Source organism: Anser cygnoides, chromosome 7, assembly GCF_040182565.1.
Source record: "Anser cygnoides isolate HZ-2024a breed goose chromosome 7, Taihu_goose_T2T_genome, whole genome shotgun sequence".
Taxonomy (NCBI): Eukaryota; Metazoa; Chordata; class Aves; order Anseriformes; family Anatidae; genus Anser; species Anser cygnoides.
In genome coordinates, this window is record NC_089879.1 from 15,198,729 (window position 1) to 15,211,973 (window position 13,245).

The 13,245-nt window shown below is 56.6% G+C and overlaps 3 protein-coding genes across 4 annotated transcripts; 1 reads left to right on the forward strand and 2 right to left on the reverse strand.

Moving 5' to 3' along the window:
• Positions 1-380: 380 nt before the first annotated feature.
• ATP6V0E2 (ATPase H+ transporting V0 subunit e2) lies at positions 381-1,611 on the reverse strand. Its single transcript, XM_067000931.1, has 4 exons — positions 1,458-1,611; positions 1,305-1,352; positions 1,074-1,214; positions 381-882 (listed from the first exon to the last, which is right to left on the reverse strand). Exons 1-3 carry the CDS (start codon positions 1,559-1,561, stop codon positions 1,121-1,123), a joined length of 246 nt encoding a protein of 81 aa, XP_066857032.1. The 5' UTR covers positions 1,562-1,611; the 3' UTR covers positions 381-882; positions 1,074-1,120.
• On the reverse strand, positions 1,088-5,851 carry COX15 (cytochrome c oxidase assembly homolog COX15). 2 transcript variants are annotated; one of them, XM_067000929.1, is made up of 10 exons: positions 5,829-5,851; positions 5,188-5,310; positions 4,752-4,938; positions 4,355-4,522; positions 3,790-3,871; positions 3,303-3,457; positions 2,261-2,374; positions 1,854-2,036; positions 1,305-1,352; positions 1,088-1,214 (listed from the first exon to the last, which is right to left on the reverse strand). In XM_067000929.1, exons 1-8 carry the CDS (start codon positions 5,840-5,842, stop codon positions 1,905-1,907), a joined length of 975 nt encoding a protein of 324 aa, XP_066857030.1. In that variant the 5' UTR covers positions 5,843-5,851; the 3' UTR covers positions 1,088-1,214; positions 1,305-1,352; positions 1,854-1,904. The 2 variants fall into 2 exon arrangements, with proteins under 2 accessions (XP_066857030.1, XP_066857029.1); XM_067000928.1 differs by lacking the exon at positions 5,829-5,851 and adding an exon at positions 5,549-5,783.
• Positions 5,780-10,798, forward strand: CUTC (cutC copper transporter). The gene is made up of 9 exons (XM_067000930.1): positions 5,780-5,901; positions 6,189-6,260; positions 6,347-6,406; positions 6,677-6,886; positions 7,930-7,965; positions 8,397-8,530; positions 9,223-9,250; positions 9,654-9,759; positions 10,350-10,798. The coding sequence occupies exons 1-9, from the start codon at positions 5,841-5,843 to the stop codon at positions 10,459-10,461; spliced, it is 819 nt and encodes a 272-aa protein (XP_066857031.1). The 5' UTR covers positions 5,780-5,840; the 3' UTR covers positions 10,462-10,798.
• The last annotated feature ends 2,447 nt before the right edge of the window (positions 10,799-13,245 follow it).

The following is a 13,245-nucleotide window of genomic DNA, read 5'->3' on the forward strand; positions in this document are numbered from 1 at the left end:
GTCGCTCTCTGCTTTTTACCTTATTTACACCTCAGCCTTGTGAAGGGACTGAAGGCACTGTCTGGGTGACAGCCCACCCAGCTACTACAGCTCCTGCCGGGCCCAGGCACAGCTGTTTGCCAGCTGAGCGGGTACCCGAGTCTCCCTCTGGCACATGCCATGGTTTATCTGTGACCCCAGTCCCAAAGGACTACCGTACAGGTGGCATCAAGGATAAAATTTGCCCTGCACTCACGTGCTGCCACCTTTTCCTCAACAGCTGAGGCTCCTGGCCTTGTTCTCACTGCAAGAGCAGGGTTAGAGGTGACGGGGGAAGGGAGATAATCAGAACAAAGCCCAGACTTCCTCTGCCTCCAAGCAGCAAGCGACTGCTTCCAGCATCACTTACGAAAAAAGGATTTATTTCCACAACACTAACTTAGCACAGACAAATAAATAAATACAGATAAGTTATATCTCATAAATAGGGGCAAGGGACGACTCCGTAAGTTCTCGGAACGTGGACGTGGGTGGGAGGGACGGCGGTACCTAGACACTACTGCAGCACCCTCGCTGCTGGGGCAGGAGATGATGGCAGGGCCCCCCTCTAGCCCCAGGCTGCCAGGCAGAGCCCCCGGCCCGACACCCCAGCACCTCCCGCATCGCACCCCTGCCAGCCCGCGCCCTCCTGCGGTGCCAGCCTTCCCTTCTCCCACCCTCAGCGGGGCCCACCCCAGGCGCAGCCGGGGACTGACCGCAGGGAGCTTCCTGCCTGCACGAGCTCCTCATCCCAGGCAGGGGCGCGGAGCTCAGGGTGTGCTGGGGCCGCGGGTCCGGCCTCTGGCCCGGCACCTCTAGGGGCTGCCTGGGACAGGAGGGGAGACGCCGGAGCAGCAGCGGGAGCTGGGGGAGGAAGAAAGGGAGGCGTTAGCACCGAGCTGGGCCCACTCAGGGAGCGCTCAGGTGGGGGTGCGGGGATCCCGCAGCCCCACGCTGCGCTCAGCGCCCCGCGGCCCCACAAAGCGACGTGGCTCCCACCCGCAGTGCCCGGCCCCGAGGTTTTGGGGACGCGTCGGCCGCCCCTGCCCACTCACGGTGATGACGGGGGGGGGGGGAGCTGCTCTCCGTCGGGGCGCGGGGCTCACTCCCAGAGGAAGCGCACGTACCACACCGTCTCGTTCTTCAGCTGCGGCCCGAAGAGGGGGTTGGCCTGCGCCAGGATGGCGATCAGCCAGCTGCGGACGGACGAGGCCCGTGAGGCGCGGGGCCGGGGGGGCAGGGGGAGGCAGGAGGGGGGGAGGCCGGGCGGGGGGCCGGGTACTCACAAGAGGTAGCAGCACACGGCGGTGGTGACCAGCATGGTGATGATCACCCTGCGGAGACAGCGCGGTCAGCGCGGGCTGCCCGGCCCCGTTACCCCCACCCCCCCCCCCCCTTCCCCAGCCCGGTCCGGCCCCCCCCCCCCGCCCGCCGCCCACCCGCGGTTGGGCCCCTTGGGCACGACCCAGGGGGCGCCGACGCCCACGAGCCCCCAGAAGGCGGAGAAGAGGACGAGCGGCAGCGCCAAGCCGTGCGCCGTCATGGCCGCCCTGCGCCGCTCCGCGCCCCGCCCACCGCGCAGCCCGGCGGCCAATCGGCGCGCGGCGCGCCACGGCCCCGCCGCCTCCCATTGGAGGAGACGCGCGGGGAAGCCCCGCCCCCCCCTCCCACTCCTCCGCGGAGGCAGCGGCCTCCCTTCGGCCTCCCTTCGGCCTCCCCTCGGCCCTCGGCCTCTGCAGGGGCCGCGCGGCCCTCCCGCCCCTCGCCCCCCCGCAAGCAGGCGGACACCAGCGGCTGGGGGGGGGCAGCAGCTCCTTTATGGCACTCGGCCCGACCTCCTTCCCGGCCTCCGCGGTGGTGGAGGCCGTGCCTCCCGGCCTCCGCGGTCACTTGGGCAGCCTCCGCAGCTCGGCCGCGAGCCACAGGGCCGCGCTGAGCAGCGCCAGGGAGCCCGACTGGTGCGTGGCGGCCAGCGGCGTGGGGACGTAGAGCAGCAGGGTGCTGATGCCCAGGCCCACCTGCCGAGAAGGAACGAGCGTGAGCGCGGCTGTGCTGACGCAGCACCCAGCGCCCAGCACAAAGGAAGGCCCCCAGCCAGGCCTCCCACCCTCTAAATCACTGAGCAAGCCGTGCCGCCTCCCAGCCCCAAGCTCTTCGTGCAAGCGAAGATCTTGCACCGCTTCCACGATTAGGAAGGGTCTGTCCTGACAATGTTTTGCAAAGGAAATAAAGTAAAAAGTACCTGCATGCAAGCCACAGCCAATAAGGAAGCCGCTGCCATCCTGGTCCTGCGAGGGAGCGGGATCTTCCGCGAGAAGAGGTACAGCGCCGTGATGGCTGTGACTGTGGCAACTCCCTGAAGAGGGAAACGAGGTTGTAGTGGGAAGGAGAAACAACTGCCTTTTGAAAGAAGCCCCAAGGAAAGGGGCGCAGATTCCTATAGCTGCACCTTCCATAAAATACATTCTGTGATCACTGTCTAACTGTAGGAACAGTTCACAGCCACCACCAAATCCTGGAGTTCCCATGCCCCACTCCCCAGGTTAACCCTGAAATTTAACCCAAGTTATGGAGAGTTCCATTTTCTCTGAATTAACGCTTTACTTCCCAATGGCTTTTCCTCATTTCTTCAATGCATTAGGAATTATTTTTGCCCTCTCTCCACCTGTCGCCTTGACAATTAAAGGTGGAAGCTGTCAGCTGGAAAACTGATCTTGTTTTCACCACTCAGCCAGAGTTCCCCAGCATTATCTCATCGCAAATGTCACACCAGATGATTCTTCTTCTAAATCACTTAATCCTTCCTTTCAGTCTTAGCAATGGCTTAGCCCACAGTAACGCCAGCAGTGTTACTTGATATCCAAATTGCTCTGAGTTTTTTTCCCCACAAGGCACTGTTGGTGTAAAGGAACTTCAGAAATGCTAGAGGAAGCAGACACCACTCAGTAGCGAGATTTCCAAGTTTTATTTCAACACAACAACCGCAGACATTTCCGCAGCGAGGGCTACCCTGATCTGCAGCTCATGTCATGGAAAAGGAGACACAAAGAAATGACGCCTGTAACTTGGGCAGGAAGACATCCTTAAGGAAGGAGACCACATTGGAAAAAAACAAACAAGCGCTAACCTCCCTCTTTCTTCGGAAGCAAGTTGGTGACAAAGCTCTCAGGACCTTAGGGCGCCCTGGATATCACTCACACTGACAGAAGCACAGCCCGAAGAGGACAACGTGGCTGTAGGAAGCAACCGGGAGGAAGCAGACATAGCAGGAAGATGGCACTTACCAAGATCCTGTGGTCAAACTGTACGGTTGTAGGATTCTCAAAGATATTTCTCAGCGTGGGGGAGAAGGCAAGAAGGTCGTCTGGGATCCAGCGTTCCCCCATTTTGGGGAAGGAATTGTACACAAGGCCAGCGTCCAGCCCTGCCACGAAGGCACCTGCAATTCCAGAGCAGAGAACAAGGCTACTGGACGAGGTACAAGACGGCACCCCGGGCACAGCTCTTAAATGCAGCCTGACTCAGGAACTCAGCTCGGTCCTGAATTTCTCTGGGAAGCATCCAGAGATCACACAACAGCACGCGGGCTGTGCGGCACGTCTCTGACTGCTCAGAACTTCCCAGTACGGCACGTTTTTGAATGTGAGCTCCCTGAAAGGAAGTTTTCCCACAGAACACAGCGCGGTTTCTCGCAGTCCCCACCAGACCAGAAGGAAAACAAGGCAGAGAGAAGCGAGCCACGGATGGGACAGCGGTGTGAAACAGCCTTACCTGAAAGGGCCGTAAGGAAAACGAGAGCTGTAGTGCCATGAGCAAAGTGCCTCAGGCGCAGGAGCTGACGGGTCTCAGGTAACTGTAAAACAAAGCGAAAAGAACTCAAGGGAAGTATTTCCAGTGCTGTTTGCAGCAAGTGAGGAAAGCTTTCATTGCACATACAGGCAGACAGGTTGGCGTGTATTTTACAGGAGGGATACAGAGGGCAGCGCACAGCACAGCCACACTTCAGTGGTTCCTCAAAACCACAAGTAATCAAGTCCAACCTCGTGCAGAAACTGAAGCGGCCACTGGACAAGCGTTAGCACAAGTCATTTAATCTCCTGGCTCCTGCCTGAACTTGCACGAACTCTGAGACTAGTCACTGCTGAGTGTGAGTACAGCAGTACAAGTCAAACGCAACGTCCCGTAACTGTTACCAAATATCCTTTCTACGAGCTTCCAGGAACGGGATAAAATGGAAGTAGCCAGCGCTCTCCACACCCTTTCCTTTACCTCACACCCCCACCCTCCAAATGGGACGCTAGGCTGTGCCCTCGGCTCCTGAGGCACCGCCTCGTACCTGGTGTTGCGGCAGCAGCAAAGAGAGCCCCGTCCACAGACTGGCAGAGTAAAGAACCAGCGCGGAGCCGAGATGTGCTGCGAGGCGGTACTGGCTGACCCGAGGAATGTCGTAGGAATCTGGCTTTTCTTCCAGTCCGCTCTTGACCATGTACCACCCCAGCAGTCCCTGGCAAAGCAACAGAGGGTGAGAGCCAGCTCCCCCATCCCATAAAACAGAAAGCCAGAGAAACGTTAGGGATAAGATAACTTGTTTCTTCCATCTTGAACCACCTTACCAGCACTGACCCCCTCCTCCCCCCAAAGTCTTTCATGAATCCCGGTGTTTTGACTATGCTCAGTCAGGAAACGTCCAGAGGAGATACCACAGCTATTCCCCGCGGCTGCAGAGCGCTCACCTGGAAGCACACGAGCCCGCAGAGCGCAAGAACGCAGCCCTTCATGGGGCGGCTGAGCCAGCCCTTCCTCCAGAAGTATGCAGCTGGCAGGATGTAGGCCAAGCCCACGACGCGGCCCCACATGCGATGCGAGTACTCCATGTACCAAATGAACTTGAACTCCGTCAGCGTCATGTCATGATTCAGGCTGTTAGGGGGGTCAGAACAAAGAACTGCTTAATGTGGTGGCACTGTCCTGCTTCCCGCGATGAGGGGTCACCTTCCTCTAGAAAAGGAGGTGACACTGAAGGAGGGTGACTGCACGTGGCCACCACCAGACGCGCTCCGCTCGCCTTGCTGGTGGTATTAGAGGGCGTTTCTGTTCTCGTGAGAGCTCCCAGTGTTGCACGGCCACGGGAGCGACGCTCCCAGCCCCACCCAGCCTCCAAGCGCTCACATTCTGAACTCGGGGAACTGCTGGTACTTCCGGAACTCCGCTTCCCACTCCTGCTGCGTCCTCGGGGGTTTCATCTCCTTCACCAGGTGCCAGTCGACCATGGAAAGGCCGGACTCCGTCAGCCTGCGAGCAGACACGGGTCACTCCCTGTGCGTTAGGTTACCGACAGCCGCTGGCTGTAGCAGGCAGCACTGACAGAGCCGGGCAAGGACGCCCCGAAACGCCTGTAAGCGATTCCCAGCTGGCACCCTCGCCCCTATCCCCTTACAGCCAGGGATGGAGGGACACGAGACGCTCCCACCTCACGCCTGGCGGCGCTCACCGCCCCCCCACCCCCCCCCCCCGGCCGGGCCGCCCTCACCTGGTGACGCCGCCCAGCACCACGGCTCCGGCCACGGCCCCACTACAGGCGAGCAGCCACCGCCCCACGGCGGCCGGGACCGGGGCGGGCGGCGGCGACGGCCGCTGCTGGAGGCCGAAGAGCCGGAGCCGTGCCCGGGTCCCGCCCCCGCCCCATCCCGGGCCCAGCAGCCGCGCCCCGGCCCCGGCTCCGGCGCCGCGCAGCACCCGCAGCATCCCGAGCGACCCCGGAAGTGGTGGCGGCGGCACCGGAAGCCGTGGCGAGCGCTTCCGGCCGTCACCTGGGCGTCACCATGACGATCCCGCGGCACGTGACCCAGAGCCAGCAGCGACCCCCGCGCGCCGCCAGCGCAGGTGAGGGGAGGGCGCGGGGCGAGGCGGGGGCGGGGCCGGGGGAGGTGGGCGGGGCTTGTGGGGGAGGGGGCGGGGCTTTCCCCCGCCGCGCGCGCGCGCGCGCTCGCTCCGGCCTCGCCCCCTCGCGGCACGGGCCCGCGCCCTCCGGCGCGGGCCCGTGCCGCGAGGGGGCGAGGCCGGAAGCGGAAGCGGAGGAGGCGGAAGCGGAAGCGCGGCGGGAGGCCTAGCGGCAGGGCGGACGCCGCCATGGCGCGGCACGGGCTGACGGCTCCGGTGCCGCCCCGCAGGCATGGAGGATGGCTTCCTCATGGAGGTGTGCGTGGACTCGGTGGAGTCGGCCGTCAACGCGGAGCGCGGAGGTGAGGCACCGGGTGGTGGTGGTGGGGGGGGGGGGTGCGGGGAGAGCCGGGGCCCGGTGTGACCCGCTGCGACCGCCCCTCCGCAGGTGCCGGCCGGATCGAGCTGTGCGCGGGCCTCGTCGAGGGAGGAACCACGCCGAGCATGGGTGAGACCCTGTGCCCCAACACGGACCCCCGCAGCTCCCCGCTCCCCCGGTTCCCCTTCCCCCGGCTCCCCCCTTCCCCGGTTCCCCCCTTCCCTGGCTCTGTCCTCCCCCGGCTCCGTCCTCCCCCGGTTCCCCACTCCCCCTGTGCCCGTTCCCCCTGGTACCCGCTCCCCCGTGCCCTCCCCGGCCCCTTCAGCTCAGCCAGCACCCCCTCCCTAACCCACCTTCTCTCTCTTTCCCCTCTCTCCCGTCTCTCTCTGTCCCCGCCAGGCCTCCTGCAGGTGGTGAAGCAGTGCGTGCGGGTCCCGGTGTTCGTCATGATCCGGCCCCGCGGCGGGGATTTTCTCTACTCAGACCGGGAGGTGGAGGTGATGAAGGCTGACATCCGCCTGGCCAAGCTGCACGGGGCTGACGGGCTGGTGTTCGGGGCTCTCACCGAGGATGGGCGCATCGATACGGAGCTCTGCACGGCGTTGCTGGGTAAGAGCATCCTTGCCTGTGAACGCTGGGCTCGGTGGGATGCCGTCGTGAGCAGGCAGTGTAGTTCTGTGCTGCTCTCTGCGATGCTGTGGAAAGCTCTGTGTAAGTGCCTCGGTCTGCAGGCTTTGTCTGTGTCCTTGCCTTTCTCTCCCCCTTTTACAAGTGTCGTGTGTTGTCGTACATGCAACATGTTAAACAGGCAAGAAGTATGGCAGATCAAGGGCCACTGCCCCAGGCAGCTCTCACTGAGTTTGGGGCCACTTGGAACAGAAATGTATGGCTTCAGAAGGAGAGAGAATTAGGTGAAGTGCTTTGGGGGATCAGAGGCTTAAAGTGTTGGATTCCCTCCCATTTTCTTTGCCCGTTGTTCTTATCCTGATGCCCTGTGACAAACTGTTAGGCCAGACTCTCAGCGTATAGCAAGAGAGGAATTTGCTTCCGCGTCTTTTCCATCAGCTATATCCTGAGCTAAAGAGTGCTGAGCCTTTCTCTGACAACGTGGAACTGAGATTCCTGCGTGCACATGGATGTACTGGACGGAGTACAGCAGCATCCGATAAAGCAGTGAGGTGCTCTGCTGGGTCCAGTGTTTTCAGGGCAAGAGGCAGTCGGACTTCTTTTTGTAGAAACAGATAATCTCTGCCCAGTAAATTGTTAATGCTGAGCACTACCGGCAGAATTCGTTATGGACTGTTTTAGAACAGAAATTAGAGGTAATGAAAGAAATGGGGCAAATCCTATTTCCTGCTTTCAAATAGCATCAGTCCTGTGCCTTTTCCCTGGTAGATGAGACAACTTCCGTACTTTGTTCCTGCAGAGAAAGACATCTCTGGCAAGAGTAGAGGATTTTTTCCCAACCAGAGAACCTGCAGAAAGAGGAGCAGCTGTAGCTGTGTCGTTCCCAGCAACTGCTGGGAGCGTTCTGAGCTCCCCAGAAACAGCCCGAGAAGCCTTTTGCCTCTTTTACTTTATGTACTTTTCTGGTTCTAGCACAAGGGACCCTCTCTAGCAGCCCAGACTGACCGTGTGCCTTCTTATTGCAGCTGTTTGCCGTCCCCTGCCTGTCACGTTTCATCGAGGTGAGTCACCAGCACGGGGCCCTATCATGGACCAGCCTCTGCCCTGCTGATGGGGGAAGGTGGGGCTGGGCGGTAGCTGGGCTTAGTGGCTCTTGGTCTTCCTTTGGAGGCGGGGGAAAGCTGCGTGTGCTTTGCGAGAGTACGCTGTGGCTGTGCCCTTTGCCCAGGAGGGAGAAGGTCCAGGGGGTCCAGGCCTGGTGGCCGTGTCACTGCCCTGTGTAGGGAGGAAATGTTGAAAGGTTCAAGGAGCTGAGCACTGCAGCCCTGCTGTTGCCGCGAGGGCGATGTCAGGGCCAGGAGCTGTGCCTCCTCGCAGCGGTGGCGAGCTTGGAGAAGGGCCCTTCCCATCTCCTTTTCCCTCGGGTGGGGGGCGGGAGCAGGGTTTGAGCAATGAGCTGAGTGATTTCTGAGCTGTTCCGTTGGTCTCTTAGCCTTCGACATGGTGCATGACCCTCAGGTGGCACTGGAGACCCTGATTTCTCTGGGGTTCGAGCGTGTGCTGACCAGCGGCTGTGACAGCTCAGCGCTGGAAGGATTGTCTTTGATTAAGAAACTTGCAGAGCAGGTAAGTGTTCCCTCTGCTCCCCTGGGTCACCGTGGCTGCTTCTTGGGCATTGCCTGGAGGCAGCTCCTTTGTGGTAACCCTCATTTCTGTGAGGGAGCTGCTGTCCAGGAGCTCTTTCCCCCCACCTCTGGTTTGGCTTTAGTCTGTTTTCCCAAGTCCCTGCGGGTTGGATCCCTGAGGTCTCCTGCAGCAAGGGCTGACTGGGCTGTTCTTGCTCCTGAAGTCAGAGGCGGGAGGTAAGAGTTATTTTCAGGACAGGGCTTTGTCTCCAAGTTGATCCCAACTTTGGGGCAAGAGCGCCCATGTGAGCTGCCCTTCAGGGCTCTGATGCTTAGGAACCTGGCTGGGGAGCCGCTGCTGTGGTTAACTCGCACAGAGAGCAGTGTGAGGGCTCTTCTGCGGCGTCTCAGTTCCTGTTAGGAAAATGCAATGTGTTTATGAGAGGTAGTCAGGTGAGAGAGAGAGGCAATGGGAAGTGGTGACAAGTTGCCGTAGCTGGAAGTCTTTTCTGCTTTTCTTTGTCAAAATGGGAATAGGACAAAAAAGATGGGCGAGAGTACGTGAATCATAAGCTATAGTGGCACTCGTGAGCTTTCTGAGGGCGCGGTACACAAGCTTTCATTGCCACCACATAATGGCACGTGGGGACGTAGTGCTGGGGCAGTATCACTAATGTGTTACTCTTCTTTCAGGCAAAGGGCAGAATTGTGGTGGTGCCAGGTAATTTTTTTTTTATTTTTTTTTCCTCTTATCTGTAACAGGTCTGGTTTTCTCTGGCTCCCATTCCTTAGCCTCTTGCCCTGGGTTGTGCTGTCTCACGGGGCTTTGTGAGCCAGGTCCCCAGCAGGGAGGTGCTCCTGCCCTGGTGTGAGTAAAGCCCTTCAGAGCCTGCAGCTGCTGCTCACCGGGGGATCTGGGGACAGTTCTAGATCTGTGGGAGGGCGTGAGCCACGGCTTCTCCCATCTCTTTACAAGTGCCAGGGTCTCCGTTGTCCCAAGGGCTCTTTTCCCCCTCTGTGCAGATGGCACCGATCCCTTAGCAGGTAGATCCCAGGGGTGATGTCGGGTTTGTGGCGGTGCTTTCGGTGCTGGATGTGACATAAACGGGGATTCTTCCCACCAGGGGGTGGCATCACGGAGCGCAACCTGCAGAGGATTCTGGAAGGCTCTACTGTTTCTGAGTTTCACTGCTCTGCTCGCTCAGCCCGGGACTCAGGGATGAAGTTCAGGTAACTGGTTATTTTTTTACTATTTCCTAGCAATCCTGTGTAAGGGAAAAGCTGGATTCATGTGAATATAAGTTTGTAGAACGGGTATAAATTCAAACAGCTTTCTGGGTGCTAATTATGTTCTTGTGGTTGGGATCGTGATGCCTGGCTCTGTGTTCTGCAGCGTGTGAATCCAGCGCTGCTCATCGTTTGGACTCAAGCTCCAAGCACAACCAGATCCTTGGGGCATTTCCTCTGCTACTGCTACCCTAGGGTTCGTGAATGTGCGTGTGCTTGGGAAGGCAGGTTCTGGTGTAGTTGTCTTTGACCTGTAAAACTGCTGTGTGTGGCTTTTGGGAGGCCTGCGGGAGACACCGCTATGCACAGTGAGGAATGGTTTACGTTTGACCACAGGTCTGCACTGAGTTTCTGTAGGTGCTGTTTTTTCTGTCCTTTGAATTATTCTTGGTTCTGTCACTGTCTCTCATCTTTGGTCTGGGGGGCACCAGCAGGTATTCTGGCTACTGCTGACACTGGGGGAAATGGTTTTCGTTAACGTGCCTTACTCATCTGTATCATCTGCAGCTAGTAACCAGTCATTTTCCTTACAGAAATCCAAACGTTGCCATGGGAGCATCCTTCTCTGCCCCTGAATACTCCATAAAGGTGGCAGATGTGGCCAAAGTGAGGACCCTGAACGCAATTGCAAAGAACATCCTGTAGTGGAAGGAACTGTGCTGGGACAAGAGCGATGAGACTCCAGGGTCTTCCCTGCCACATGGACAGATGTGTACCGCTTCCGTCCTCAGGCTGCAGAGGACGCAAACTAGGTGACAAAGCCTGACGTCTCTTCCCTTGGTTTCCCCTGAGTGATCAGCCCCTGGCCTGGCTGGAAACTTGGCGTTGGCCATTTTAAATAAAAGGACTCATTCCTGGACGTTGTGGCAACAAGCTGCTCAGCAACACTTGGGGAGGAAGGGAGCTGAGCACATAGAGGAGAACGACTTGTGTGTAGCACTGCATGTGATCGTCAAATAAACACTGCAGCTGCTCCCCTCTTGCCGTGTTGTTTTTTCTTTTTAATTTAATTTTACAAATTTAATTTTACAAATAGAAGTGTGATCTATTTCGCATAGTTCAGTACATTATGCTTTGGTGTCAGTTCTAGATAGATACTGTGAATGGAGAAGTCCACATGAGCTCATCTGTGTAACATGAGGCAGTTTGTACAGGAGACACAAACATTTACCAAGGGCAAGGTAACAGCAAATAAACACCAAGCTAAAAGTGTAACTAAAACCCTAGTCATGCGTCAGGAGAGCTAGGTCTGAGGGCAGCAGAACAGAGATAAGTGTCAGAATTAGTCAGCCTCCGGCCGCACCAAAGGAGAAAACAATCACATCTACAATCTAGAATGCCAGGGAGGGAAACATCATAGCCACAGCTGGAAAACAGTGCCTGCTGTGATGGATAGTTGGGATTTAGAAATCCAGCAGCTGCCAGGTAAAGAGAAGCGCAACAAAGCCATCTGTTGATACGCAGAGGCGATGAATACGTGAGGTAAACAATGGGAAGAAGCATCTACCAACCTGACTGGTTAGGTGAGCTAGTTGGGAGCCAACCTGCGCTACAGAGAGAGAGTGCTTGAGGGTGAGGGTGGGTAGATGGTGAGATTCCTTGGGAAGCCAAGGGGCTTTTCTCAGGGAGTTTCCAGGTAACACGAAGCACAAACCATATGTTTATTCTTCAGACAGCACTCGGGGGAAAGAGCTTGTGGAGTTACTGCTGGATAGTCAGAACTGAAGCCTTGGACTCCTTTCAGTTACCTCGCAAAATACCCAAGAAAATATCTGAACGGTGTCAGAGAGGTCCATCGGGAGAGTAGAGACCCAGCGATAACGGACCTTTAATCTTGCTCCTTGGTGTTCTCTAGAAGATGCACAAAGCTGAAGAGAATCCCCCTGACAGCAGAGAAATTCTTGCAAAGTATAAAACTTCAGATTTGGGTTCAGAGTTGTCTGCCCATCTTGGCAGTAACAGTCTGTGAGGATGACAGGAGAATGTAATATCTGAAAAGCTGGCAGCAGCATGTCACCTTACCTGAATGAGGTAGTTGAAAACCTGTAACAGTAACTACATCTCGGAGGGCACATCCACCTTTTACATGGATCCATCAGAGGTATCAGTGTTTCCCAAAACACATCTCAGGAGCATACATGGTATTTCTTAACATAAGAGCTGGGAAAGGAATGGCTGCTTTGTGTGCGTCAAAGCCTTTTCCAGTACTAGCTGATGTGCAGTCACTAGGAAGGATTCAAAGTCAGAAGGAATGGTTTCACGTATGGATGTAGTCGCCGTAGTTCAGGACACCTGAGTTCATGGAGTGGTTTCATGTATGAATATAGTCACTGTAGTTCAGGACACCTGAGTTCATGGCTTAAGCTGTGAGATTTCATGAGTCACGGTGGTGATTAAGATATCTTGGAGGTCTCCAACCTAACTGATTCGATGATTCTGTTTTATCACAGAGGCACAACTATAACTCAGTGGGAATGTTCTGCTGACACAGCCCTCTGGTATCATATACGCAGAGTTCTGTTCAATTTGCGTGAAGGGTTTTTGTTTGTTTGTTTTTTAAGAGAGACTTTTGACCTCAAAGCGCTTTACCATAAAAAAGCAGAGAAACAAACTCCTCAGAAGCGGAGATGAGCAGTGAGGACCAGACTAATTTGTAGACTGCCTTGCAGAAGTCTCCTTCATGGACCAGCTCGAGTGAGACAGGCAAGAAGGAATGCTGCTGCTTTTGAAAATTTAAGTTATAAGATGGTGGACCACGTGTGGGTAAAAACGGGGAGCACAGAGAAAGTGTGGTATTGTTGGCCAAAGAGAATTTAACACTGCTCAGAAGGTAAGGCTGTGAGCCTGGGTGACAGGAAAGACCATGGTGTGGACCACAAGGTGATTCAATTCAGTGCTTTCTTGTCTAACATATCAGATTGCTGCTCTCATCAGCAGAGTGTTGGTGCTGGCCTGGAGGACATAGCACAGGTTAGCTTTCCTAAAAAATAAATAAATAAATAAATTGAAGAGGATTTAATCAGACAAGGCACTAATAATTAACCAGTAAGTTAGACATTGAACCTTCCTCTGCTGTTGATGGCAAGGGGGCTGTTCCTGAGCAATTATTCATTGTATCACCCTTGACTTCTGAGCTACTAACTGAACAAATGAGACAGCAGAATCCTTTCAGTCCCTGTACCTTTCCCTTTTACCTAAAAAAGCTTGCGTGACAAAGGAAATCCTGTTCTAGCCTTAGGAGAGCACCATCCCCACCTGACCCTACACCTCCACCTGTCTAAGTAGCAGGGTGATGACTTAGTGGCAGTCCCCCTCCTCAGGAGTGGTCTCCTGGCTGTCTCAGATACCGGGGGTTGCCTTAGAATGGAGATGGAAAGTGGTTTGGGTTTTGTGGTTGGCCGACTGCCGTAGCCCACAGCTGCGTGCTCA